Raw genomic sequence first — 25,664 nt, forward strand, 5'->3', positions numbered from 1 at the left:
TCTAAAGAAATAAAATACAGGCTGTCTCCTACTTTTAACATCTAGTTTTACAAAAAAGGGTGTGTGGGGGGGCAGTTCCTGTCATGGCTCAGTGGAAACAAATCTGGCTAGGAACCATGAGGTTGCTGGTTTGATCCCTGGCCTTGTTTGGTGGGTTAAGGCTCCAGTGTTGTGTGAGCTGTGGTGTAGGCCAGCAGCTGTAGCTCTGATTTGACCCCTAGCCTGGGAACCTCCATATGCCATGGGTGTGGCCCTAAAAAGCAAAAACAAAAACATCCAGTTTACAAATAACTATACAAATAGGGTCTCTTGTCCCCTGGGAACCGAAGTTCTTGCTCTACAACGGTGAGGCCCCTCCTACCTAAAAGAAGATAATATGTTTAAAGTTTCCCACGAGACACCAACCCCCAAACACATACATATGTACACAGCTGCATTCCCTTTTTTGGGGGAAACTGCTGCACTGAGGCCTGGTTGAAGCCTTATCCACATCCTTGGAGGCCCTGTTCTTGGGAATGGAAGAGCTGCTTGTGCGGTGTGGGAGCTGGAATAGGTAACAGGTAGAATAGATGGATTACTTTGTTACTAATGGTATCCCTGACTAGATATTCTAACATCTTTTCCTTCAGAAACAAAATTATAAAGGATAATTAGGTTTTGCAATATTGTAGATCAACTGGGTTGGGGGGCGCTTACCAAGGAATTTTTCATCTCTTTATAACTTTGTTTCTGTGGGAAGATGTTCCACGTCCCAAACAACAAATATGCAAATGCATTGTGGAATATTCCATTGGTAAGGTGAACAGGAAGAAGATACAGGGAAGAGGTTGGGATGTCTTTTTGCTATTTCTTTGGGCCGCTCTCGCGGCATGTGGAGGTTCCCAGGCAAGGGGTCGAATTTGAGCTGTAGCCACAGGCCTACACCAGAGCCACAGCAACGCAGGATCCGAGCCGCGTCTGCAACCTACACCACAGCTCATGGCAACGCCGGATCGTTAACCCACTGAGCAAGGGCAGGGACTGAACCCGCAACCTCATGGTTCCTAGTCGGATTCGTTAACCACTGCGCCACGACGGGAACTCCTGACTGTTGTTTTTATTGCAGAAGGTGCAGGGGCCTGAGTGTTGGGCCTTGTTTTAAAATGGCTGCACCCATGGCATATGAAAGTTCCCGGGCCAGGGATTGAATCCGAGCCGCAGCTGAGGCTCCTTTAACCCACTGCACCAGGCCTCAGGGATCAAACCCCCATCTCCACAGGGACCCAGGCCACTGCACTCGCATTCTTAGTCTCACCATTCTTAAACTCCCTAGATCCCTGGTTATAAAAGAAACCTTTCAAGAAATGGATAGAACTTCTGCACTGCTTTGAATATTGACTGACATCTAAGCCAAATTCCATTGTCTTTTTAATGTTAAGTAAAAAAAAAAAAAAAAAAAAACCAAAAAAAAACCAAAAAACCACTTGATAGCTTTTATTCCTAGGTGGCCTTTAGGAACCCCTGTATTTTATTATTGTCATTTATTTATTTATTGGCCACACTCATGGAACATGGAAGTTCCTGGACCAGGGATTGAACCCTTGGCACATCAGCGACCTCTGCCACTGCAATGACAATACCACATCCTTAACCTGTTGCACCATGAGAGAACTCCTGGGAACACCTTTACTTTAATATGGTATCTAAAGTAGGTTAATTATGACTTAAAACATCCTGATATAGTGTACTGATTGTAAATTATTCTTCAATAACATTGAGGATTATTTCCATGAAGAAAAAAAATCCCCTTTTCTCCAAATAGAATATGACAACCTATTTTAGAATGCTTAGAATATTTCCTTTAAGGTGAAAATTTAAGAGCGTCTACAAAAACCGTTATGTTCCAAGGGAAATCTGACTCTTGTCTTAAAATTCATTGTAGTGAACCACAATTGTTGTATTGAATTGAGAAACAGATGGGGTATTTTCAAGTATTTCAAAATATTTTTGTTATACCGAGGTTTTCACTGTGATGGTGTTTGTTATTTTAGTGAAGTTTGACATATACCTTATTCCATGGGGAAAAGAAGACACGAAATGTTTGCAAGCCACCTACCACCTTGCGCTGCTGTGTATTGGTGGGGAGAACCCCGAGTCCTGTCTGAATTTTAAACTCTGTGCTCTATATTTTTAGTACCTTGTGGAGATTGAATCTGCAGATCATCTCTGAGAGATAAATGACTTGATTTGATTGTGACAAGCATGAAAGTTATCCTCTGTATAAAACTGTGTCTCCTGGGAAAAAGCTGGACTAATACAGCATTGAAATGACCTTAACAGTGGAATCCTTGATTTGATCTGCATTGTTTTGCACATAGTACAGCTCCATAAAGACGATCAACTTCCACCAGGGATGAACAGATGTCCTGGCTTTATCAGAAATTGTTTTCACAAAAGCCAGTCATCACCCTTGTTAGTCTGATTTTGTTGAGATGCTTTTAAAACGTTTTTCCAAATATTCGTTTAAATGCACAGATTTGGCTGCTTACTGCTAAGATTCTTTGGTAATCGGGTATGGTGTCCTTCTCCCCCAACAGAAATAAAAAGAAAATTAAAAGCAAAAAATAGAAAGCATAGCACAGTCTGTATTTATTTCAACTTTAAAGTATTTCATATCAGATACTAGAATCTAAGTTTCATAAAAGGCATATCTGTTTTGTTCACTGCTGTATCCTCAGTACTTAGAACAGAACCTGACATGTATCAGGTGCTCAGTATGTATTTTTTAAATAAATACTTATTGTTTCTATGAGAGGATTGGTCCTCTTAACTTTTGTTTATGGCAGGCAGATCCTCATCTCTGATAATAAGCATTGGTTGGTGTTGAAGGTACTTAACTCTGTCTGTTCCCCTTTCCACCTCAGCATGGAAGGTGCATCCAAAGACGGCTTCAACCCTCAGAAGGGCTGAAAGTCTGCTTCGCCCTGGAAGAAAGAAAAGAGAGGGGGAAGCTGGAGTTCCTGTTGTGGCTCAGTGGGTTAAGAACCCAACATAGTGTCTGTGAAGATGCAGGTTCAATCCCTGGCCTCGATCAGTGGGTTAAGGATCTGGCATTGCTGCAAGCTGCAGCATAGGTCAAAGATGAGGCTCAGATCTGGTGTGGCTGTGACCGTGTGTAGGCCAGCAGCTGCAGCTCTGATTTGACCCCAGCCCAGAAATTCCATACTCGGCAGGTGCAGCTGTTTAAAAAAAAAAAAGCGGGGGTGGGGCAATTTTCTCTTGGTTTCTTTTGGATTTCAGAATTAAAGAAGGAAAAAATTTGAGTTTGTTAGGCAAGGCAAGAACTGGCTTTTTCCCTATTAAAAAAAAGTGCATGTATATGTGTGTATTACCATTTAAACCATTTTTAAGTCTATATTTCAGTGACATTAAGTATATTCACATTGTCTTACAAGTATCACTCCATCATCTCCAGAACTTTTTCATCGTCTCAAATCAAAACTGTACCCATTAAATAATAACTCCTCTTCCCCCTCTCCCCCCATACTCTCTCATCACCATTCTACTTTCTCTCAATATAAGGTTGACTACTCTAGGTAACCTTGTCACTTTGTATCCAGTTTTTGTTTTTTTGTTTTTTTTCTCAATATGGTCCCTTTGCTTGGAGACTTGACAATTTTTCTTTCCCCTGCTTTTTTTTTTCTTTTTTTTTTAGTTTTTTTTAGTTTTTGCTTTGTACCTAGATCTGGCAAGCGATGTATGCACAGTAAGTGCTCAGAGACAACTTAATTCAGCAGCTTGTTGCATGCCACCAGGGGGTTTTAAAGCTTTGAAATGTGATTCCTAATCTGTATGTCTGTAGGCTTATCTCCTCCAAGTCTTGCTGATAAACCTGCACTGACAATAATATCAGAGATTAGTCTTTCTCCATGTTTCTTAAAGCAAATTGTTCTCCTTCTTGTAGCCTGATTATGAACTGGAAAATTACTGGTACATTGTTGTAATTGTTTATACAGGCATTAAGGCAAACCCTACATGAGGACAATGGCTACATGAGAGGTTTTGATTGCAGCTTCATTAAGAAATTATATGCCGCTACTCATTTCTTTTTCTGTTCTCATTATATCTTCCTCCCGCCCTCTCTCACTCTCTTTCCTACCCTTCCAGTCTACCCCTCCCTCCCTTTTTTCCTTTCCTTTCTCTCTTCTCTCTCTCGTTTTTTTTTTTTTTTTTTTTTTTTTGTCTTTTCTAGGGCCGCACCCCAGCATATGGAGGTTCCCAGGCTAGGGGTCAAATCGGAGCTGTAGCTGGCGGCCTACACCACAGCCACAGCAACATGGTATCCAAGCTGTGTCTGTGACCTACACCACAGCTCACAACAACGCTGGATCCTGAACCCACTGAGCGAGGCCAGGGATCGAACTCGAAACCTCATGGTTCCTAGTCAGATTCATTTCCGCTGCGCCACAATGGGAACTCCTCACTTGGATATGCTTTTTAATTGGCACTGACTTTGGTTTTCTTTACAGCAGCAGCTGCTAATTAGTGACAGCTTTTGAGCAAGCAGCTTGTCATTTTTGGCGAGGGTATGGGCCAGCCATAGCAATTCCAGACTATATTTTCATTTGCTAAATTTACTTTGCTACAAGGAAACACATTTTGAATAAAACATAGTCTGTAGTCAAAGGTGGAAGATATATACTGAAATATCTTCCTGAGTTGGTGTTTGGCCCTGTAGTTGAAGAACTCTCAGGAGATAAAACATGGGTTCAGTGTCTATCAGACCAATGCCATTAGTCCTGAGTCATCCTTCTAACGTTAATCTCCATTCTGGATGTAGAAGCTCATCATCTTGTTTTGGCACAATAATAAATCTTTCTGGATTTTATTTGCTAGTATGCATGGCAACCGAAGGAGTGAGTTGTTGATATACATTGGGCTTTCCTTTTATATGCAACTTCTTTCTTGAGACATAATTAAAGGAAAGAAACAGTTTAGTTTCCAATAAGAAGAAGCTTTCTTTGGAATTTCAGCTCATCTCAGCAGCATCGCGTTTCATGTAATTCTCCTCTTTGCAATTGCCGCAAGGAGGTGTTAGCTCTGTTTTACAAACTTGTCACGATGTTTATGGAATGGTACAACTTGCAATTATATTTGCCTTGATTAGCACCAATGATGAGTCAAAACCTCCGTCACAGTTTCTATAAAGTGTGATTCAGCCCATTATTCCTGTAACAAGGATTCAAGTTAATGACCTCCATGGTGTTAAAAATAACATCTTGAAGGAAATAACTGACCTACCGTTCATTTCACCCAATTTGGGTTCTTTCTGTAGCACAGAGGTCTACCACAATTATATTTAACACACAGTTATTAAATATCTACCATGTGGCAAGTATTATGTTGAGGAAATAAGAATGAATGAGACATGTTCCTGTCCTGGGATAATGTATAGTTTAGTAGTTGAGCAACAGATAACTCAAAAAATGCTTTGGTTCTTATGCCCAGATTGTAGGATAAATTCTAATTCTAAAGAGGCAAAGCATTTCATCTTTTTAAAATGAATGGTCAAATGGATAAAAGACATAGGATGCAAATATTGTGTTATTTTTTTTTAAGCTAGATTAGATTATATGAGGCATCTTTCGCAGGAGCATGCCAGATGTCCTTGTCCCAAATTTCCCCGTGACATGTTGCACAACACTGTTAAAATCAGGTATCTTCTACAGCAGAGTAACTATCTCTTGGTGATAGGGCTTGGTAAACCCAAATGGTCTCCTAACATCCAGCAAATACTTAATATGCATGGTGCACAGCAATATAGTTATTTCTCCATGTCTCTTATTCATAGGGTTTATCAGCTATCACAGGAATTTATCTTGTCTCTGACTTCATATGCACATTAGCATTAGATAGCTTGATGTTTGGTTATTGGTGTCCTGTGAACAATTATTGAGATAACTGACTTCAGTATCTTTTACTATCCTACCTTCCCCATTAGAATATTTCCTAAGGTGTTTTCTCATTTGTATTAATGATATTGTGTACAGATAATCATGTATCTCATGGAAACCCAATAAGGAATTTGGGAACAAATATAACAAATGTAACTACTCTGCTTTTCAGAGGAAACCGTCACAGTGTAAGTTCTGACCACAAGTGGTCAGGATCTAGGTTTTGGCCTCGTTGGAAAGTTACCCACCCCCAGAACGGTTCTCGTTACTCTCCTCCCATTCCCTTTCATACTGTTAGCTGATTTCTTTTTTCTTTTTTTCTTTTTTCCTGCTCAGACAGTTTTATAAATGTTTTTATTATAGTTGATTTGCATTGTTCTGCTGAATTTTTAGATGATTTCTGATTCATTTAGAGGAGTGAAGGTGAACCACCAAACCCCTGAGAGAGCTTCCTTTGGCCATGTTTGAAGTTTTGTCATCTTGATGTTCCCTGTCCTTTAGGGAAGGAGTTCCCTTTAAAACATTTTTAGATTATCAAAGAGTTCTTGGTGTGTCTCCTCATTAGTTGTACTTCATTAATTAACTTGGTAGCTTTTATCGTAAAGCAGTCTTAAACCACAGGTGCCATGGTCAGGAAAAACTCTTCTGGTTAGGTGAGGTTTTTAATAAGTAAAGCGCTGGGGTTGAGAGCACGGGCCCTGAAAGAGGACAGCCTAATGCTCATCCCACCTCCTTCACTCACTTGCTGCAGGATTTTGGGCAGTTTCTGACTCTTTTTTTTTTTGGGTCTTTTTGCCTTTTCTGGGGCCACTCCTGCGGCACGTGGAAGTTCCCAGGCTAGGGGTCAAATCTGAGCTGTAGCCACTGGCCTACGCCAGAGCCACAGCAACACGGGATCCGAGCCGCATCTGTGACCTATACCACAGCTCGTGGCAATGCCGGATCCTTAACCCACTGAGCGAGGTTAGGGATGGAACCCGCAACCTCATGGTTCCTAGTCGGATTCATTAACCACTGAGCCACGATGGGAACTCCAAAGTTTCTGACTCTTAAGTCTGCTTCCTCTTGTATAGAATGGGGATGATAATCCTACTGCCTTATAGGGTTGTCATGAGGATTAAATGAGGGTGCATGTCAAGTGCATGCAACAGTGCACGACATAGTAAGAGCTCTTTGAGTGTTTATTATAAAAACTGTTACTATTATTGCTATTCCTGCTGCTGCTGGGATTCCCATTTTCTCCTTTCCCATGCTAATTCCTTGGCTGTTATTTATGGTTTGGTGATTAAGTGTAGGAATGGCTTGGAAATTTAATAGTTTATTTTGTTTCCAACATGAAGCAGTTTCAAGTGTAGGTGGCAGGAGTGAATTTAGCACATGTAACAGACTAATAAGTCTTTCCTTAAACCCCAGACTGTCTTCATTTCAAAGGAGATATTCTCAGAGTGGGGTTATATACCCTCTATCATCAAAGCCTAGCATCTTTAGAACAAGAGCCTGTCTCACAAAAACCCTCCTGTCTCTGTTGCCACCACAACCTGAAACTAACGAGTTAGAAACCACATAGAGCCCTATGACATGCAGTGTAAGAGTCCTTCTGAAGGACCCATCACATTTTCTTGTAAATTGCACGTAGATAGCTAAGCCAGGAACCGACCTGGTTGAGGAAACTTAAAAGGTCGTTTTTCCTTCCTTCTCCTTCACTTTTAAACTCAAAGGATCTAATCGTGTTGCCTCTGGGAAGACTGAATGCATAGGTGCTCACTGAATTGAAAGAAATCTATGTGAGAAGGCTGTGTTCTTTGGGGGGGGTGGGGTCTTCAGTATTGTTCCACAGTGATTCAGTTATTACCTAAAGAAGACTTGAAACCTTATTTCCCGTCCTATTCCCCTTTTGGTTATTGGTTGGACAGTCTTTTCACCAGGTCTAGTCTAAGAGAATATATATTCCTTGTTTATGTGTTTCTACTGATTGTCCACATCGAACCTGGCCAGTGCCTTAGAATGTTGGACAACTGTTTTGACTTTTGTTTGAGAAGAGGAAAGCTAGAGATTTATTTTTGTATCAGCCAACTAGGGACCTTATATGTTGCCACATTTATTATAGCCAAAATGCCATCTTATTTTTAGGTGGAGACTTCTGGAGCACCAGCGTAAAGCCTAGGATGGTTCCAATACTGTCCTTTTCCTCATGTTTAAGTCCACATTCAACCAGGTAGTTCTTCACAGTTCCACTGCTGTTTAAAGAGTGTAGCTCCATGTGATCTTATTGTCTTTAATTTAGTCAAGTGAGACACTGTATTACATAGGTTCTGGGTCTCACATTTGCTTTGTTTTTCTTTGGAGCTTTACTGGAAACCAAATGCTATTGCGTACTAGCTGCAGAAGCAGGAGGGGAAGTTGGCAAGAATTAACTGCTTTCTGTTTGGTCTCTCTGAGGCAGCTGACCTTTTGGAAGGAAATCGCTGCTCTTTGCTTCTTCCTGTAACAGTGCAGCCTGTGAAAGCACATACACACGGAAGGGTTCTGCCCTTATCCTGGCTGATGATGGGGCATAAGCAGTTAGTTAGGATGTGGGAGTCTTTCAGCGCATCTGCTATGTGTTGTAGGAACACACACTGAAGTTCACGGAGCTAAGCTGTGTGCAGATATCCCAGCAGATGGGTAATGAGAGAGTTATCTGTTTTCAGCAAAAGAAGTTTGTTTTAGCAAAAGTAATTGTATTTTATTGCAAAGTCCTACTCTTAAGGCTATGGATGGGCCATTACTTTGTGTGCAGCTGTAATTAATCTTCATGTTGAATGTCCTGATATCAGTATTATTTCTGATACTAGATCACCTTTTTCCCTGAGAGGCCAAACATTTTTATTTGCCAAGACATGTTCTCTTAAGTGCCATTTCATCTCACAATTAGAATTAACTTCTTACCTATACCTGCTACCCACTGTTGGACCTGCCTTTTCTGCAAGATTCGTTTTACTTAGACATTGTGAGTATTGCACCCCACACCTTGGCATTATCTTCAGAAAGCTGCAGTTAGGCTTCAAAACTGAAATATCATGCAGCGAGCAGTCAAAGAAACTAACTGATGAGCCATTTCTCTCTTAAAAGATTTTAGTCTACTGTTATTTTAGCCAAAACATACTTAGTTTCATTTTTTTAAAGGTTTATATTCATGTACTGTAAGCAAAAATGAAGTTGATTATAATTATTGGTGAATGCAGAGAACACAGCTACCTGAAAAGGGGGGCAGGATACCACATTCTTCTGCATTTAGTTTGGGTTCAGTGGATATGTGTGCTTTTCCAACATATTACTGGTCTCTTTCCTAGATTTACTGTTAATCGTAAAGATTGTTGAGTAAGCATTAGTGTTGATGCACATAAAAGAGAGAAACCTTAGGAGAATTATATCAGGTCTTTCTTTAGTAAGATGGCCCCTCCATGCTTCTTTTCCATTCTTAGAACCTGGCCTGATCTGTTCAACCTTGCTGAAATAGCAAAGAATCCAAAAGGAAGTGCAAACCTTACTTTGGCTTTAGGTGTAGGTTCTGGCTATCAATAAAACAGGAAGATTCCCCGCCACCCCACCCAGTTCTGTTGGCCTTTGAGTAGGAGCGAAGTTGGTAACCAATGGGTAAGGCTTTCTGGGAGCTGATCTTGTAACTGTAGTCTTCTACAGGCCTTGAATTGTCATCCTGGAACTATTAAGGACCTTCACCTAGGCCAGTTGTATACCCAGGTGTGTCGTTAGGGGTAAGGGAAATATAGTTTTTATTTTTATTTTTTTAGGGCCGCAGGTGCAACATATGGAAGTTCCCAGGCTAGGGGTCAAATTGGAGCTACAGCTGCCAGCCCACACCACAGCCACAGCAACACCAGATCCAAGCTGCAGCTCATGGCAAAGTCAGATTCTTAACCCACTCAGTGAGGCCAGAGATGGAATCTGCATCCTCATGGGTACTAGCCAGGTTTGTTTCCGCTGAGCCATAACAGGAAGTCCAAGGAAATATGATTTTTAAAAAAGGAATTCTTGTACACCTGGAGGTGGTTTTCTGTGTATTTCATTCTATTTACAATTGGTACAAGTTTGCAGGAACTGTTGCTTAGTCATGTCAGAGATGAAAAAGAACCAAATGTGAATCTAAGGATATATCAGTTCTTTTCTTGAAATATGACTTTCTCAATTTTTTTTCTACTTTCCACATTTTTCCCCAGAAATCACAAGAAAACCTCCTGATTTCAAAGCCTACTACCTCTGAGATCACTAGTCTTCAACCTGGTCTAAGTTCTAGTTTACTTTTTTTTTCTTTTGGTATTCTGAACTTTTTGGTATGAGCATTTTCAAACACTCACAAAATAAAGAATAGTATCTAATGAATTTCCACAGATTCATTGCTCAAAGTCAAAATTTACCAAAGTTTTGTTAATCTTTTTTATATACTCTCGACATAAATACTTGTTTCTTTTGGACTTCAGAAAATACTTAAAATATTTTGCGTGCCATTTACTACTTCTAAAAGAAGAGTTTATTAAACACAAGAATAATATGAAGTGCAAGGCATTTTTGAGGATTTAAATAAAATAAAAACAGATGTCAAAATTACAAATTAATTTTAGTATTAATAGTCTCGGTACTTGAAAAAACATTAGTTGCTATAAATTTGAAACTGATAGAATTGCATTTCTTTAAAAAAATGTATAACTATTTCATGCCCCACTTAAATCAAGACTACCTAATTTGGGAGTTCCCATTGTGGCCCAGCAGTAACGAACCCAACTAGTATCCATGAGGATGAGGGTTCCATCCCTGGCCTGGCTCAGTGGGTTAAGTATCTGGCATTGCTGTGAGCTGTGGTCGCAGATGCAGCTCGGACCCTGCGTTGCTGTGGCTGTGGAGTAGGCTGGCAGCTGCAGCTTGTATTCATCCCCTAGCCTGGGAACTTCCATATGCTGCACGTGCAGCCCTAAAATAAAAAAGAAAAGAAAAAGGAAAAAAAAATACTACCTAATTTGTAAGAAAGTGCCATAATCTGAATACTGTCATGTTGGGAAATATTTCTCCATATGTCTTCTGCATGTCCCTTTATGCTTGATTCCTGTGAGATAGTGGATAGTACCAGTTGCCCATAATTATTAAATTTATATTTCAGGTTTTACATTTCAAAAAAAATTTAATAAATCCAAAAACTTTACAAAAATTGTACCAAATATCCTGCATCTAAATGTAACAACTGTTTATAGTTCTCGGTGACCTTTCTCTGATATGTGTCCTCTGGCATACCTATTGTATACAGTTTCCGCTTAATATTTTTTTTGTTCATACTTCTAATAAACGTGTTTGTGGCCTTCTACTTAAACATAGCCTTTAGGAGTTCTCGTCGTGGCTCAGTGGTTGACAAATCTGCCTGGGAACCCTGAGGTTGCAGGTTCGATCCCTGGCCTTGCTCAGTGAGTTGGGGATCCGGTGTTGCCGTGAGCTGTGGTGTGGGTCACAGACGCAGCTCAGATCTCGAGTTGCTGTGGCTCTGGCGTAGGCCAGTGGCTGCAGCTCTGATTTGACCCCTAGCCTGGGAACCTCCATGTGCCGCAGGAGTGGCCCAAGAAATGGCAAAAAGACAAAAAAAGTAGCCTTTATATTTCATTTACATTGTTGCATAGTATTCCATCAGATTAATATGTTATCATTTAACCATCTCTTATTTCAGACTTTTAGGTTATTTTCAGTTTCTCACTATTATATATCACACTGTTTAACTAATGGCTGTCCCCAGTTGACCCTAGTGCAAGGTGCTCTTCAAAGCAAATTTTGCTAAGTGAAAACTTAATGCTACAATTCTCAGTGGTAAGAGGGAGGCTGTGAACTTTAATGAGGAAAATATTGGGAGCATGTGTAGGTTTATTGATACATTGCCTTGAAAAGAAAAACTTCAGTAGGGAAGGGATTGTCTCTCATTTAAATGGTACAGAAACTCAGTGTTATAGTAGCTGAGGAATTTCTACTGCCTGAACTCAAAGATTCGACCTTTTTGAGAGATACTTCCTAAGAGGAGTTGGGCTTGATTAACAGTATAAAATGGGTACAGATTCAATCTTCGTTAGAAATTCTGAGGCTACCGTGGGGCTGCATGGCAGCCTTGGATCATATCTCATTTTTCTGTAATACAGATGGTCGTTGTTTTGTGGGCTATAGTAAATGTTATCTGGAAAATGTTATTGATGTAGCTTCTTCCCAAGTGGGTTGTTCAAGTTGCTTAATAGATTTCAACACAGAGATAATGATAACGTACACACATTCAAGCTGCAGGCCAGTGTGACAGGAGGGAGCCCTTCTCCCTCCCTCCCGCCCCCTCTCTCTTCTTCCCAAAGTAATATGTAATGATTCAGCTGTGATGTAAAGATTTATGACTGATTGGCTTCCCAGAATGTTATCATCTGTCTGTTGCCTGGCACATCTTTCCTTGTTTGTTTCTTTGTGAGCTAAATACTTTTATTCTTTTTCTGTTCTCTTCCCATCTGTTTAATCATCTGATTTTGTGAGAATTGCCTTCCTGATTGCTTATAGTATTTAGACTTTTTTTTTTTTTTTTTTTTTTTAGAGAGCAGATGGCAATGGTGTTGACCTACTTCTAGATGGAATAGTTTTACTCTAACCTTCTTACTTGATGTTAGGCCAATTTTAATATGAACAAAGTCTTAATCCTTTATGGCTACTGTTTAATATTTTTCTCTCCCTTCAAGTTCTTCCTGCTAGGTAATCACCACCATTGAATACATGTATTAATAGCAAAGCAGTAAACACACAATCAGGGAGTCTGCTCTTTGTATTCTATCCAAAGTCCTTTAGTCATTAAATGGTGCTGCTATGATTAACAGTTTTGAATCCTGGTTCCTTGCCAGATTGGATTGGTTTTCAGATCAGAAGCAATGTTTATACATCTCCTGTTTCATCTGCCAACTAACCCAAGCCTTTGCCCAAATCAGAGCCTCACAATATTAGATTTCTTATCCTAATTTCTCATTCATTTTCTTTCATTAAGTTATGAAATATAACAAACATGCAGAAAAGTACAAAGAAGCATATGACAGTCTACTACCATAAGTCCTTGGGACAAAGGCAGCATGATGGCAGTGGTAGAGTACAGACTGGGGCAAACCTGCCCAGATCCAGCCCAGATAGTAACACTCAGCGGTGTGGGACCTGGGGCAAAATGTTCACCTCCAAAAGAAACCCATTAAAAGTCACTGCTCATCCCCCCAGCCTTTGGTAGCCACCAATCTACTTTGTCTCTATGTGTTTGCCTCTTCTGGGCTTTTCGTATGAATAGAATTTACAATATGTGGCCTTCTTTTTAATCTGTCTCCTTTCACTTTGAATCATGTTTTCAAGGTTCATCCAGATTGTAGCAGGCATCAGTGCTTCATGCCTTTTTATAGCTGAATAATATTCCATTTAATCTATGTTTCCATTCATGTCCCTATTATCCATTCATCTGCTGATGGACATTTGAGTTGTTTCCACCTTTTGGCTCTCATGAATAATGCTGCTATGGGCATGTGTGTACAAGTTTTTGTGGACATATGTTTTCAGTTCTCTTAGGTATATACCTAGGAGTGGAACTACTGGGTCATATTGTTACTCCGTGTGTCTAACCTTTTGAAGAACCTCCAGATGGTTTTTGAAAGTTGTTACATCATTTTACAATCCTGTTTAATTTGCCGAGCCTCAATTTCCTCCTCTATAGAGTGGAAGTAATAATAGGGCCTACCTCCTAGGCTTGTTGTGAGGGTTAAATGAGTAGATCCATAAAAGCACTCATTGTTATTAGATAATGGAGCAATGGTTCAGTAGGTGATAGTAAATGACCTTAAGTGATAAATCTGGATGGTGGATAATAACACTAATAATGTTATTTCAATGCAATTTCATTCATATTTTTGGAATTTATTTATTAGGTGAATCCAAATATTTGTTGCTAGTAATTTCTTTGATTAGTAGGAGTCAGATATTCCTTGGAAGAAATTGGCAAGCCATAGCTCCCTGCTGGCTTAGTCTTCTTTGCCAGAAGAGCCCCTCTGAGTGGGTGTTCTATTTTCGAGTTGAGTATACTTACAGCAGCCTTGCTCTCATTACACTGCCTGTCACAATTCTCAATTCCCGCATTCAGAGATGAGGGAACAGTCTGGCCAGTGCCTTCCCACCAGCTCCGTGAGTTCTCACCTGTGGACGTCCTGGTGCCAGTGACTTTGATTACGAAATGGGAATACCAGCCTTTCACAGGAAGGTGAAGCTTATATGCAGGATATTGGTTAAGGAGAAAGAAAGCAAGGGCTGTTTGTGGAGCATTGACTTTGGAAAGGTACTTCATTGAAGTCAGTTAAAATTGGAGTTGGGGAAAAGGAACTTAACATCTGTGTAAGTTAAAGGTTGTAAAAGTTAGAATACTATTGAACATTTACTAATGAGCCAGGCACTGTTTTAAGCCCTTACCCACCTTAGCTCATTCTTACAACACCCCCCTGAGAGACATAAGAATTATTATTCCCATTCTACAAATAAGGATACTGAAGCACAAAGAGTCTTAAGAGGTTAAACATTTTATAGAACTCTATTTAGGTGAGTTTGCCCTTATCTCCAGAACTCGAACACCCATTTTAGGGACCTGAGTCCTAGGATGCAGTGATTGTGGTGGGGTGGAGAATAGGAATTATAAAATGCTTTAAATTATACTCATGAATCCAGCAAACAAATCTCTGCACACACGTTAACCACCCACTCCCACCCCAAGCTAGAATTCATTCTCGCAGGTGGCAGGTATACCCTCTGTTGTCATGTTTTCTGCTTCTCCTCCCTGACAGTTTAGCTATGGCACTACTTTGGGTACCATGTTCTAGAAGTCTTCAGAGAGAGTGATTTTTTTTTTTTTTTTTTTTTTTTTTGGTCCACCCTAAGATGTATGGAGTTGCCAGGCCAGGGATCAGATCCAAGCCACAGTTTCTATCTGTGCTGCAGCTGCAGCAACATTGGATCCTTAGCCCACTGTGCTGGTCCCAGCACTCCAGAGATGCTGCTGATCCCATGGTGCCATAACAGGAACTCCAGAGAGTGTTTTTGGTTTTGTTTTTTTCTAAACAAAGGTTTATATTTTACTTTTAAAAGGGAAAACATCTAATAAAACGTATTTATTATTAAGATAAAATTATCCCTAAATCCCACTTGTATCATTTTTTTCGTTAACAGAGCCGGTAACATTATGAGTTTTAGACTTTAAAACCCCCTCCCCCACCTTTTTTTTCCCAAGTGCCTGAGGATCCGCTTTATTTGGGATATATCCCAGTGTATGAGGTCAATGTAGATCTCTTGTGCTTTCAGAAAGTACAGGATTCTACGTCCAGGGTTGTTTTGGGTTGTTGGAATGCTTATGAACAATAAGAGTGCAGCTAAGCAAAGCTCAGCTAGTTCTCGTCTTTGGCTAAAAATAAGATTCTGAATCCATTTCCCAGTCTCTAGAGAAGCCCCTGCGATGATTTACCAAAGAAACAAACCACTTCCCTTGTCAGAACATCACGCATTGAAGACAGAGCTGCCCGTAAATAAGCAGAAGAGAGCATGTGCGGAGGACAGATGTGAGGTCACTGCATGTGTGGGGTGGCTTCCGTGGCTGGATGAGAACTAGTGAGGAAGGGCAGGGAGTCAGCTGATGCCAGGTGTAGGCTGAGCCGAGTAATGTGTGTAGGACATGAAAAGCATTACTTAAATTCTAGGTTTTGTTGATACAATTGAGGGTGGAGGAAGTTTTTTCCTAAACCTCATATTTTAAATCATCACATGATAATCTCAGTAAGCCATCTCATATTCCATGTGTATATAACTCTTAGTTAAAAAGTAAAACAAAGAGTTCCCATCATGGCTCAGTGGTTAACGAACCCAACTAGCATCCATAAGGACACAGGTTTGATCCCTGGTCTCACTCAGTGGGTTAAGGAACCCGCGTTGCCATGAGCTGCGGTGTAGGTCACAGATGAGGCTCAGATCCCACGTTGCTGTGGCTGTGGTGTAGGCCGGCAGCTACAGCTCTGATTGGACCCCTAGCCTGGGAACCTCCATATGCTGTGGGTGTGGCCCTAAAAAGACAAAAGATGAAAAAAAACTAAAATAAAAATGATTCTACACTGTTTAGTGTACCTTTTTGGAGGCAGGAGGACATGTGGAAGTTCCCAGGTTGGATCGAACCCACGCCATAGCAGTGACCAGAACCATAGCAGTGACAACGCCAGATCCCTAACCACTTCGCTACACAGAACTCTTATTCAGTGTACTTTTGTTTACACTTTTGACCAGCAGCAAGCAAAACCTGCTTTCCACGTCTATCAAAGCATTATTTTGTAGAGAAATTAAATTATATTGTGTTTATCAAAATAAGGTGGTTACCACCTTATATTTACCAGCTATTTTCCTTCAAATGGCATTTTAGAAAGTAACTACCGTGGTACATTCATAAAAAAATATTCCAAAAAATTCTATGGGCTCAGCCTTCCACTCTTTTGTGTGTGGGGGGGGGGAGGCTTTTCTGCACAATGTAGGATATTTAGCAACATCTCTGGCATATCCTTTTTTTTTTTTTTTTTTTTTTTTTTTTGGTCTTTTTGTCTTTTTAGGGCTGCACCCATGGCATATGGAGGTTCCCAGGCCAGGGGTCTAATCAGAGCTGTTGTTGCAGGCCTACACCACAGCCAAAGCCACACCAGATCTAAGCCGAGTCTGCGACCTATACCACAGCTCATGGCAACGCCAGATCCTTAGCCCACTGAGCAAGTGACAAGGCCAGATCAAGGCCAGGGATCAAACCCACAACCTCATGGTTCCTAGTCGGAATCGTTTCTGCTGCACCATGACAGGAACTCTAGCATTCCACTCTTTGAGAGAAACTAGGAACTCATAGTAGTTCCCTGGTGGCTCAGCAGGCTAATGATCCAGTGTTGTCAGTGCTATGGCTTGGGTCACTGCTGCAGCGTGGGTTTGATCCCTGGCCCAGGAACTTCTGCATGCTGTGGGTATGGCCAAAAAAAAAACTAATATAAAACTTGACAAAATAATGTGACGTTTATATAGTACCCCTACCTATATGGCATATAACCATAATATTTCTTTCTTAAAACAATAATAGATGCCTCAGAGTTCCCATCATGGTGCAGCGGAAACGAATCCAACTAGTAACCATGAGGTTGCGGGTTTGATCCCTGGCCTTGCTTGGTGGGTTAAAGATCCGGCATTGCCGTGAGCTGTGGTGTAGGTTGCAGACATGGCTTGGATCTGGTGTTGCTGTGGCTGCGGTGTAGGCCGGTGGCTGTGGTGTAGGCTGGCAGCTATAGCTCCGATTAGACCCCTAGCCTGGGAAATTCCATATGCCGCAGGTGGGTCCCTAAAAAGCAAAACAACAACAATAACAACAACAACAGAAAAAAAAATAATAGACTCCTTGAGTTATGCTAAGTCAGCAGGACATATGAGATACTTACTAAATATTTGCTATATATTTATTCACTCAGCAAATATTTATTGATGACTTAACATAGCAGGTCACTGTAGCAGGCACTGGGGACACAGTGGTGAATAAAGGTGTCTCTTCACTTTCTATTCTGAGAGTTCTTTGGGGAAGACACACAAAAACAAATCGACAAAACCTAAAAGGGAAGATTACAGATGGCGCTGTAAGTAATTAAGAAACAGATCATTGTTAATACAGACTCATCCAAATTATGAAGTCTATTTCATTTTCTTGAGTTGATATTTCATAGTGAGATCTGTTCCACAGTGACTTTGAAAAGACCTGATAGCTTGGACCCAATTGTGTCTATACATTTATTTATGGAACAACAAAAAAATTACGGAATGCTTATGTGTCAGCCACAGTTCTTGGCCCCAGGGAAAGAGTAGTAAACAAAACGAAGTCTTCGTGTTCATGGTGCTTCCACCCTAGAGAGAAGTCAGTAAGCGAATGTATGATATATGTCAGGAAGTGATAAATGATATCAAGAAAAATAAAGCAGACTGAGAGGATAGAGTGAACAGTATACTGTTGTGTTTGGGGGCACTGAGGAGTCTCTGAGGAGATAAGCATTTCCCCAGTTTTGCTTCTTTTGTCTCTTGGGTCAATTTGGCTAATGTATGCAGGTTGCAAGAAAATTTTTGTATCTGTTGGTATCATTCACATATTCATAAAGAGAGCTTCGGCAAAGTCCTACTTCTTTCCAATTCCTTACCACTTGAAGAGTTTAATACCTGAATTCTTTTCTTCATTCCCTTATCACTCCTGCCAAAGCACCTTCATCCATCCCATCCATCTCTTTACCTTTGGTCCAAAGAACATGCTTTTATCTGTTCCAATTTTCCAGAATCTTGGGATATGAGTCATTTGATTAAAAATTATATTGTACAATTAATGTCTTCCAGATGTTTGATTGTGATGTGGGATTACTTCTGGGGAGAGCTCTTTTATCTAGGTCTTTCTCCTAGTAAACCCTCAGCCAATGAAATTTGATGTCTTGGGTGATCTTACAGTGATCCCAGTCTTAATGCTCAAAAGCCTTAAATAAAACCGTATACTGCTCAAGTGTTCTGTAGCATTGCACGAGGCTAAAATAGGTGACTGGCACCCACCCCACACCTCATTGTTGGCTAACTCCCTTGTCCCATAAATAGCTGTGTGTTATGCGATCGGACAGCTACAACTGACAGAGAAGGGATTTTTGTTTCCCAACACCCTTGTGTGGTCTCTGGTATTCCACAAAATCAAGGTCTAATCCACTGGACCTCGACTATAACACAATTCTTAGGAGCATTGTGCAAATCAGTAGCCACACTGTTTTGGGTAAGATTCAATACATCCCTGCCTTACACCAAATTCCACATTATGGATCATAGTGCTAGAGCAAGTTTCAGTCGTGAGTCCCCTTTGTGTATGTGAAAGTCATGTTGTCATGATCTGGTTAATCCCAGAGAGTTTCTGCCGAACACATAAAAATTCTCAGGTGAGTCTGAAAAGGCATAATGATAATTTTATAAAGCCTGTTTTTCTGAAATCAAGAGCATGTTTTAAAAACCTACCCACGCTTGGAATATAATGGTTCTTATTTCTAACTCTTAGCTGGAGTGTATTGTTTTTATGGCTGAAAGATTTTTAAATGCTGAAATTTTAACAGAACATTGCTTCATAAATTCCTTAGCAATAACTCAGGAGGTGAACCTTGGGGTTATTTTTTCAGATAAATATGTGCCCTCTATGTACAAATAATTACTGCTTAGATAAATAGTGATAATACATAAGGTTAAATCCATGTTTTCATTATTTTCATTTTTCTTTTACTGGGTCTTTTTTTAGAAATTTAATTAAATTTTTTTTGACTGGGTCCATGGCATGTGCAAGTTCCCAGGCCAGGGACTGAACCTGAGCCATATCAGTAACCCAAACCACAGCAGTGACAGTGCTGGATCCCTAACCCAATGAGCCACCAGGGAACTCCCATACTAGGTCTTTTTCAAAATGGTAGTATGTTTATTGCTTTTTTTTTTTTTTTTTTTTTTTTTTGTCGTTTCTAGGGCCACTCCCACAGCACATGGAAGTTCCCAGGCTAGGGGTCGAATTGGAGCTGTAGTCTCCGGCCTACACCACAGCCACAGCAACACAGGATCCGAGCCACATCTGCAACCTACACCACAGCTCACGGCAACACCGGGTCCTTTAACCCACTGAGTAAGGCCAGGGACCATACCCACAACCACATGGTTCCTAGTCGGATTTATTAACCGCTGCACCATGACGGGAACTCCTGTTTATTGCATTTTTTAAAAGTCAAAATACCAAATCTAAAAACAAGTGATTTATTTATTTTAAAACAAGAGATTAAAAAAAAAATCCCTGTGCTACTTATTTATCATTAGTCTTGAAATGCTGCTTGCTATTGCTTCAAGTTTGGAACAAAAGTAAAGAAAGAATATGTCTATGATATCAAAGCTATAGGCAGTTCTTCCCTTAATGATGGATTTATACTTTTGCTTATAGGACTTCAGTATGTTTTATAGTCAAAGCCTCATAGACCCAGTTATGTACCTTTCCATGGTCACACTGAATGTCTACATTTGAAAACATGTTAAAGCTAAAATTCAGTTCAAGAATACTGAACTCGGAGTTTCTGCTGTGGCGCAGTGGGTTATGAGTCCGGCTTGGGTCGCTGTGAAGGCGCAGGTTCAATCCCTAGCCCAGCGCAGTGGGTCAAAGGATCTGGCGTTGCTGCAGCTGCTACATAATGCAGCTGCGGCTTGGATTCAGTCCCTGCCCCAGGAACTTCCATATGCCATGTGCAGCCATTTAAAAAAAAAAAAAAAGAATGCTGATTTTTAGTCTACCAAAAAGGGCTTAAATACATTTATCTCTGGCCTTTATAACTGAATATTTACTCTGGTGGATTTAAAAGGGGGAAGGAAAAAAAAAACAAAACCCAAACCACTAATTGTTTGTTTAACAGATTGTAAACCATGGCTGTGTGGATACAAGCCCAGCAGCTCCAAGGAGATGCCCTTCATCAGATGCAAGCACTGTATGGTCAGCATTTCCCCATCGAGGTGCGGCATTATTTATCCCAGTGGATTGAAAGCCAAGCTTGGTAAGTGAGCAAAGTTTTCTGCATTATGTTTTGTGAAGCACAAGCATATTGAAATTTTATTGGAAAGGTAACATAATGAAGCCTCTAAAAGTTGTATATTTGAGAAGAAAATTATGCGACCCCTGAAAAGATATTTAATTCCATCTTAAATTTTTGAAAGATGGAATAACTATTGGGGTTTTTTTGAAATAGGATTTGTTTCCTTTAATAGTAAGTTCTGGTTAAAAGCATTAGAGTATTGCTGCTAGTAAAAAACAATTAACAATTATGTTTTGAGTGCCTGGCAGTGTTGTAGTTAGTAGACTTCATATGAAAACATTGAAGCCCTTATCCACAAAGAATTTAGTGCTTATTAATGGGGTAGATAAGTATGCATATGCATGAAATTGAATAAAGTATATATTTTTTGCCATACCCGAGACATATGGAAGTTCCCGGGCTAGGGATCGAATCTGAGCTGCATCTGAGAGTACACTGCAGCAGCAGCAACACCAGAACCTTAACCCACTGTTCCGGGCCAGGGACCGAACCTGAGCTGCCACAGAGACAATGCTGAGTCCTTAACCTGCTGTGATACAGCGGGAACTCCTTTATAAGGTGTATTGTTAATGAATTTCACAACAGAGACTTTGGTATTTTCAAATTTATATGTAATATATATACACACACATGTAAAGACTAAAAGACAGCACACCAAAACGTTAACAATGTTTATGTCTTAGTGGCAGATTTAACAAGCATGTTTATTTTTTTTATTTCCCTAATTACTGTTTATATACCGAGGGGAAAATTGTTTTTAAATTCTTTTAGAATTAGTAGAGTACAGTGGACTGACAACAAAGCTTTTTAATCAACAACCTTATTGCCCACCAGGCAGCAAGCTGTCTGCTGCTCTGCTCGGGGCCTGAGCACGCGTTGGTTGGTTACCAGTCTCAGTCTGATCTGTCATTTTCATCAGTTACTTCAGGCCTCCACCATTGTGGCATGAGAGCAGGGGTCCTTGTTGCCAGAGCCCTGGAGAAACCAGCCTTTATGCTACTGCTTGGGGAGAGCTGTACACCCATCAGTAATGTTGCCTCGGAATAATTGCAGTCGTGTGCTAGTAGCAGATTTCTGTTCAAAAGCTGAAGAGCACCAAAGGAAGGCAATTTTCTAGGCAATTTTCAAAAATCTCAGCCTCACGTAATTAAGTGAGAAAATAAGGAGCTAAGTATGAGCATATCAACTGTACCTTGCTTAGTCCTTTTCCATTTCCTTTTCATTTTCTTTTGTGTTTTAAAGATTTGGAGAGCTCAGAAAAACATAGGTAGGAAGTTTCTGTTGATCTAGAATTGTATTTGGTAGATTTCCCATGCAGTCTTCTTACTGAACGAATGTTAAAAGTCTTGTGTTGATATCAAGGAAAACCTGACTTTTATTTGTTTTTGGTTGTAAGAATATGAAAACTTTCATTAAAATATCTTCAGTTGTTCATGTTGAAGCTAAGATTTTTTGCTGTTGTTTTTTGGTTTTTTAGCACAGAATTAAGTTTTCAAGTACAAGAACCAGGAGTACTTGATGTACATGAGTTTTGCTCAGAGACTGGCCCTTCTTAAGAGTGGGCTCCTCCAAGGAGGAGCATTATTGCCAGTTGAAACACAGGTGCCAGGCTGCCTTCATTCCTTCCAGCCTTTTATTTAGACATAGTTTACTTAGTACATAGCACATTCGTATTTAAAATTTGGCTTTCTCCACGACTAGGAGCCTCTGGAGCCCAGTGGCCTTCAAGGAGCCCCTCTGGTGCCTGGGCTTCTGCCAGAAGCCCCTCTCTGCAGCCGCAAGGCACCGTTTTAACCACCCTGGAGCCCGCTCCCAAGTCTTGGACCAAATGGAAACAATAACGCTTTAGCAGCAAAATTAATAAATAAAATTTGGTTTTCTCTACTGCCTTTGCAAAAGTATAGATTTGAGCATTTTATCTGATGAAGTAATTTATTAATGTTTTGGTGTACCTGTCGGTGCCTCTGAAATGAGTTGCTAACTGACTTCAGGAGTGTTTAGAGAGGACAGAGCTGCTCAGCTCCCACCAGATCTCGTTTGGCTCCAGACCCACCAGCAGTAATGAATGCTATTTCAATCTGACAGCTGTTTGGTTTCTTCAGTGAGCTGAGTTAAGTAATTCCACACTGCCCAATAGCAATTGTTGCTTAAGTTGTTTAAAAAAAGAGTCTCAGGGATGGGGGAATGGTGGGGGATGGAAGGAAGGAAGGAAGAGAGGGAGACCACCCAACCCCTGTCACCAGTTAAGTGGCTCTGAGTTAATAAGAGGTCCATGGAGTGGTTTCCCTGGCTCACTGGAGGTGTTAGCCTCGTCTGCATGTCCCAAATCTGAAACCAGTGATACAAATGTCTAACCTAGGCATCTTCTGTCTTAATATTCCATTTTCAGGGCTCCTCAGAAATAACAATAAATGTCATTTCATCTGCCTTTACTTAAGAAATACTCTATGGGAATCCCCTGGTGCCTCAGCGGGCTAAGGATCCAGCGTGGTCACTGCTGTGGCTCGAGTCACGGTTGTGACATGGGTTCAATCCCTGGCCCAGGAACATCTGAATGCCGTGGGCAAGGCAAAAAAAAAAAAAAAAAAAAAAAGAAGAAGAAGAAGAAAAAGAAAAAGAGAAAAGAAATACTTTATGTGAAATTAGCAACACTTAGAACTAGTCAAGGCCAGCAAAAACATGTAGAACATTCTTGACCCTCTGCCCCCTTACACCCTTGAAGGGGTAACTATAAATAGGAAATTATCAGAGTCCTTATTTCCTTCAGAGTACACAAAGCACTTTCCTTTCCCCTTCATTCCAGAAGCAAATAGCAAAGTACCAGAGCAAATCAGTAGGAGAAAGGGCCATACATTGCAAAGGAAAAAAGAAAAAAACACACTGTGGATTCCACTAAGGTAACTGGTGGATTAGGAATAGATTACTGTAGGTATCTAGTCAATGTGAGTTGGACTGTGTCCTAAAGTTTGCAGTGAGCATTATAAAGAAATCACTTTAGCCAAAGAAAAGGAGTGATGCTTTGAGGCTGCATTTATACAGGCTCGTGTGCATGTATGTATACATATGTATGTAATTTTTTTCCCCTAGGGACTCAATAGATCTTGATAATCCACAGGAGAACATTAAGGCCACCCAGCTCCTGGAGGGCCTGGTGCAGGAGCTGCAGAAGAAGGCAGAGCACCAAGTGGGGGAAGATGGGTTCTTACTGAAGATCAAGCTGGGGCACTACGCCACGCAGCTCCAGGTGGGCGTGAGCTCCGGGCCACCCTTCCTTCCCTCCCCTGGAAGGGCTCGTCCTGCATGCAGAGACTTTCATTCTCTTCTTTAATCCAATGTTGTTCAGTCACCTGTGCCCCGTATAAAGTTCTTATTGTTTGGTTTTATGGTTGTAGGTGCCTTTTAAAAACTTCTCATTTGGGGAGTTCCTGTCGTGGTTCAGCGGAAATGAATCCGACTAGGAACCATGAGGTTGCGGGTTTGATCCCTGGCCTCGATCGGTGTGTTAAGGATCCCGTGTTGCTGTGAGCTGTGGTGTAGGTTGGCAGACGTGGCTTGGACCTGGTGTTGCTGAGGCTGTGGTGTAGGCCGGCAGCTGTAGTTCTAATTAGACCTCTAGCGTGGGAACTTCCATAAGCCACTGCAGCCCTAAAACGCAAAAAAAAATTTTTTTTAATTTTTAAAATAAAAAAACCCTTTTATTTGAAGATAATTTGAAATTTATAGAAAGTTACAAGACTGTGGGAGCTCCCCAGTGGTTAGGACTTGGTGCTTTCACTGCTGCAGCCCGGGTACAGTCTCTGGTCTGGGAACTGAGATCCCACATCAAGCTACTGCAAGGCCCAACGAAAAAGAAAGGAAGTTACAAGATCGATAAAAAGAAACCCTACGTCTGCTCAGAGTCTCACCTGTTGTTAACATTTGCTTTATCCTGTTCTCCCTCTGGACTCGAATGTGAACGCAAGCACACGCACATACATTTTTTCATCGCTTGAGAGTAAAGTTGCATGTGTCAAGTCCCTTTGCCCCTAGTAAGTACTTCGGTGTGCATTTTCCAAGAATCTGAACCTTTTCTTAGGTCATTATAGTACGGTTATCAACTTCTGGAAATTTAACATCAATACAATACTTTTAGGTAATCTTCCATCTATAAAGTTCCATTTTGCCAACTGACTTTAATAATGTCCCTTAGAGGGGTTCCCATTATGGTGCAGCAGAAACAAATCCAACTAGGAACCATGAGGATGTGGGTTCGATCACTGGCCTCGCCCAGTGGGTTAAGGATCCAGCGTTGCTGCAAACTGCAGTGTGGGTCACAGATGCAGCTTGGATCTGGCATTGCTGTGACTGTGGTGTAGGCCAGCAGCCGTAGTTCCCGATTCAACCCCTAGCCTGGGAACTTCCATATGCCACAGGTGCGGCCCTAAAAAGAAAAAAATAAAAATAAAATAGAAAGTCCCTTAGGGCACTTTTCCCCCTCCAGTCCAGGATCTAGTTCAAGGTCACATATTGCATCTAGCTGCCATGTCTCTCTGATCTCCTTTAATATGGAACCATCTGTCACTCTTTGCCTTTACGTTGTTACACTGACATTTTAAGATAATTCAGCTCCTCTATTTTTTTTTTTAAGTGGCCGCATGCACAGCATATGGAAGTTCCCAGGCCAGGGACTGAATCCAAACCACAGCTGCCACCTATGCTGCTTCTGTGGCAATGCTGGATCCTTTAACCCACTGTGCCAGACTGGGAATTGGCTGCTGCAGTTGGATTCTTAACTCACTGTGCCACAGCAGGAACTCAGAGCTCCTCTCTTTTTAAAGATAAAAATGTACTTTATTTTGAGTTTGTGTGAAGTTTCCTCATGATCAGATTCAGGTTACACATCCCTGCTCAGAATTCTGAAAAGGAATGTTGTGTCCTTCTCAGGATATCACATCCAGAGACATACAGTGTCCATCTTACCCTCATTGGTGGTAGTAATTTTGATTTTCCAGTCAAGGTGTGTCGAGTTTCTCTTCTAATATGACCTTTC

General features: G+C 40.8%; 1 protein-coding gene across 6 annotated transcripts in view; it reads left to right on the forward strand.

Moving 5' to 3' along the window:
- STAT5B (signal transducer and activator of transcription 5B) overlaps window positions 1-25,664 on the forward strand; it is a 73,956-nt gene that overhangs the window by 26,638 nt on the left and 21,654 nt on the right. For 3 of the 6 annotated variants that reach the window (XR_002336818.2, XM_021066240.2, XM_021066239.2), the window contains exons 2-3: window positions 20,459-20,596; window positions 23,723-23,879. Coding sequence is in view for 3 of the 6 variants with exons in the window: in XM_021066240.2 (XP_020921899.1) it covers window positions 20,469-20,596; window positions 23,723-23,879 (285 nt within the window). In the remaining 3 variants the exon portion in view is untranslated. 6 annotated transcript variants of the gene reach the window in all.

Source organism: Sus scrofa, chromosome 12 (assembly GCF_054392235.1).
Source record: "Sus scrofa isolate SSC_HxYL_T2T_F1_AM1 chromosome 12, Sscrofa_HxYL_maternal_Yorkshire_Landrace_v2.0, whole genome shotgun sequence".
Taxonomy (NCBI): Eukaryota; Metazoa; Chordata; class Mammalia; order Artiodactyla; family Suidae; genus Sus; species Sus scrofa.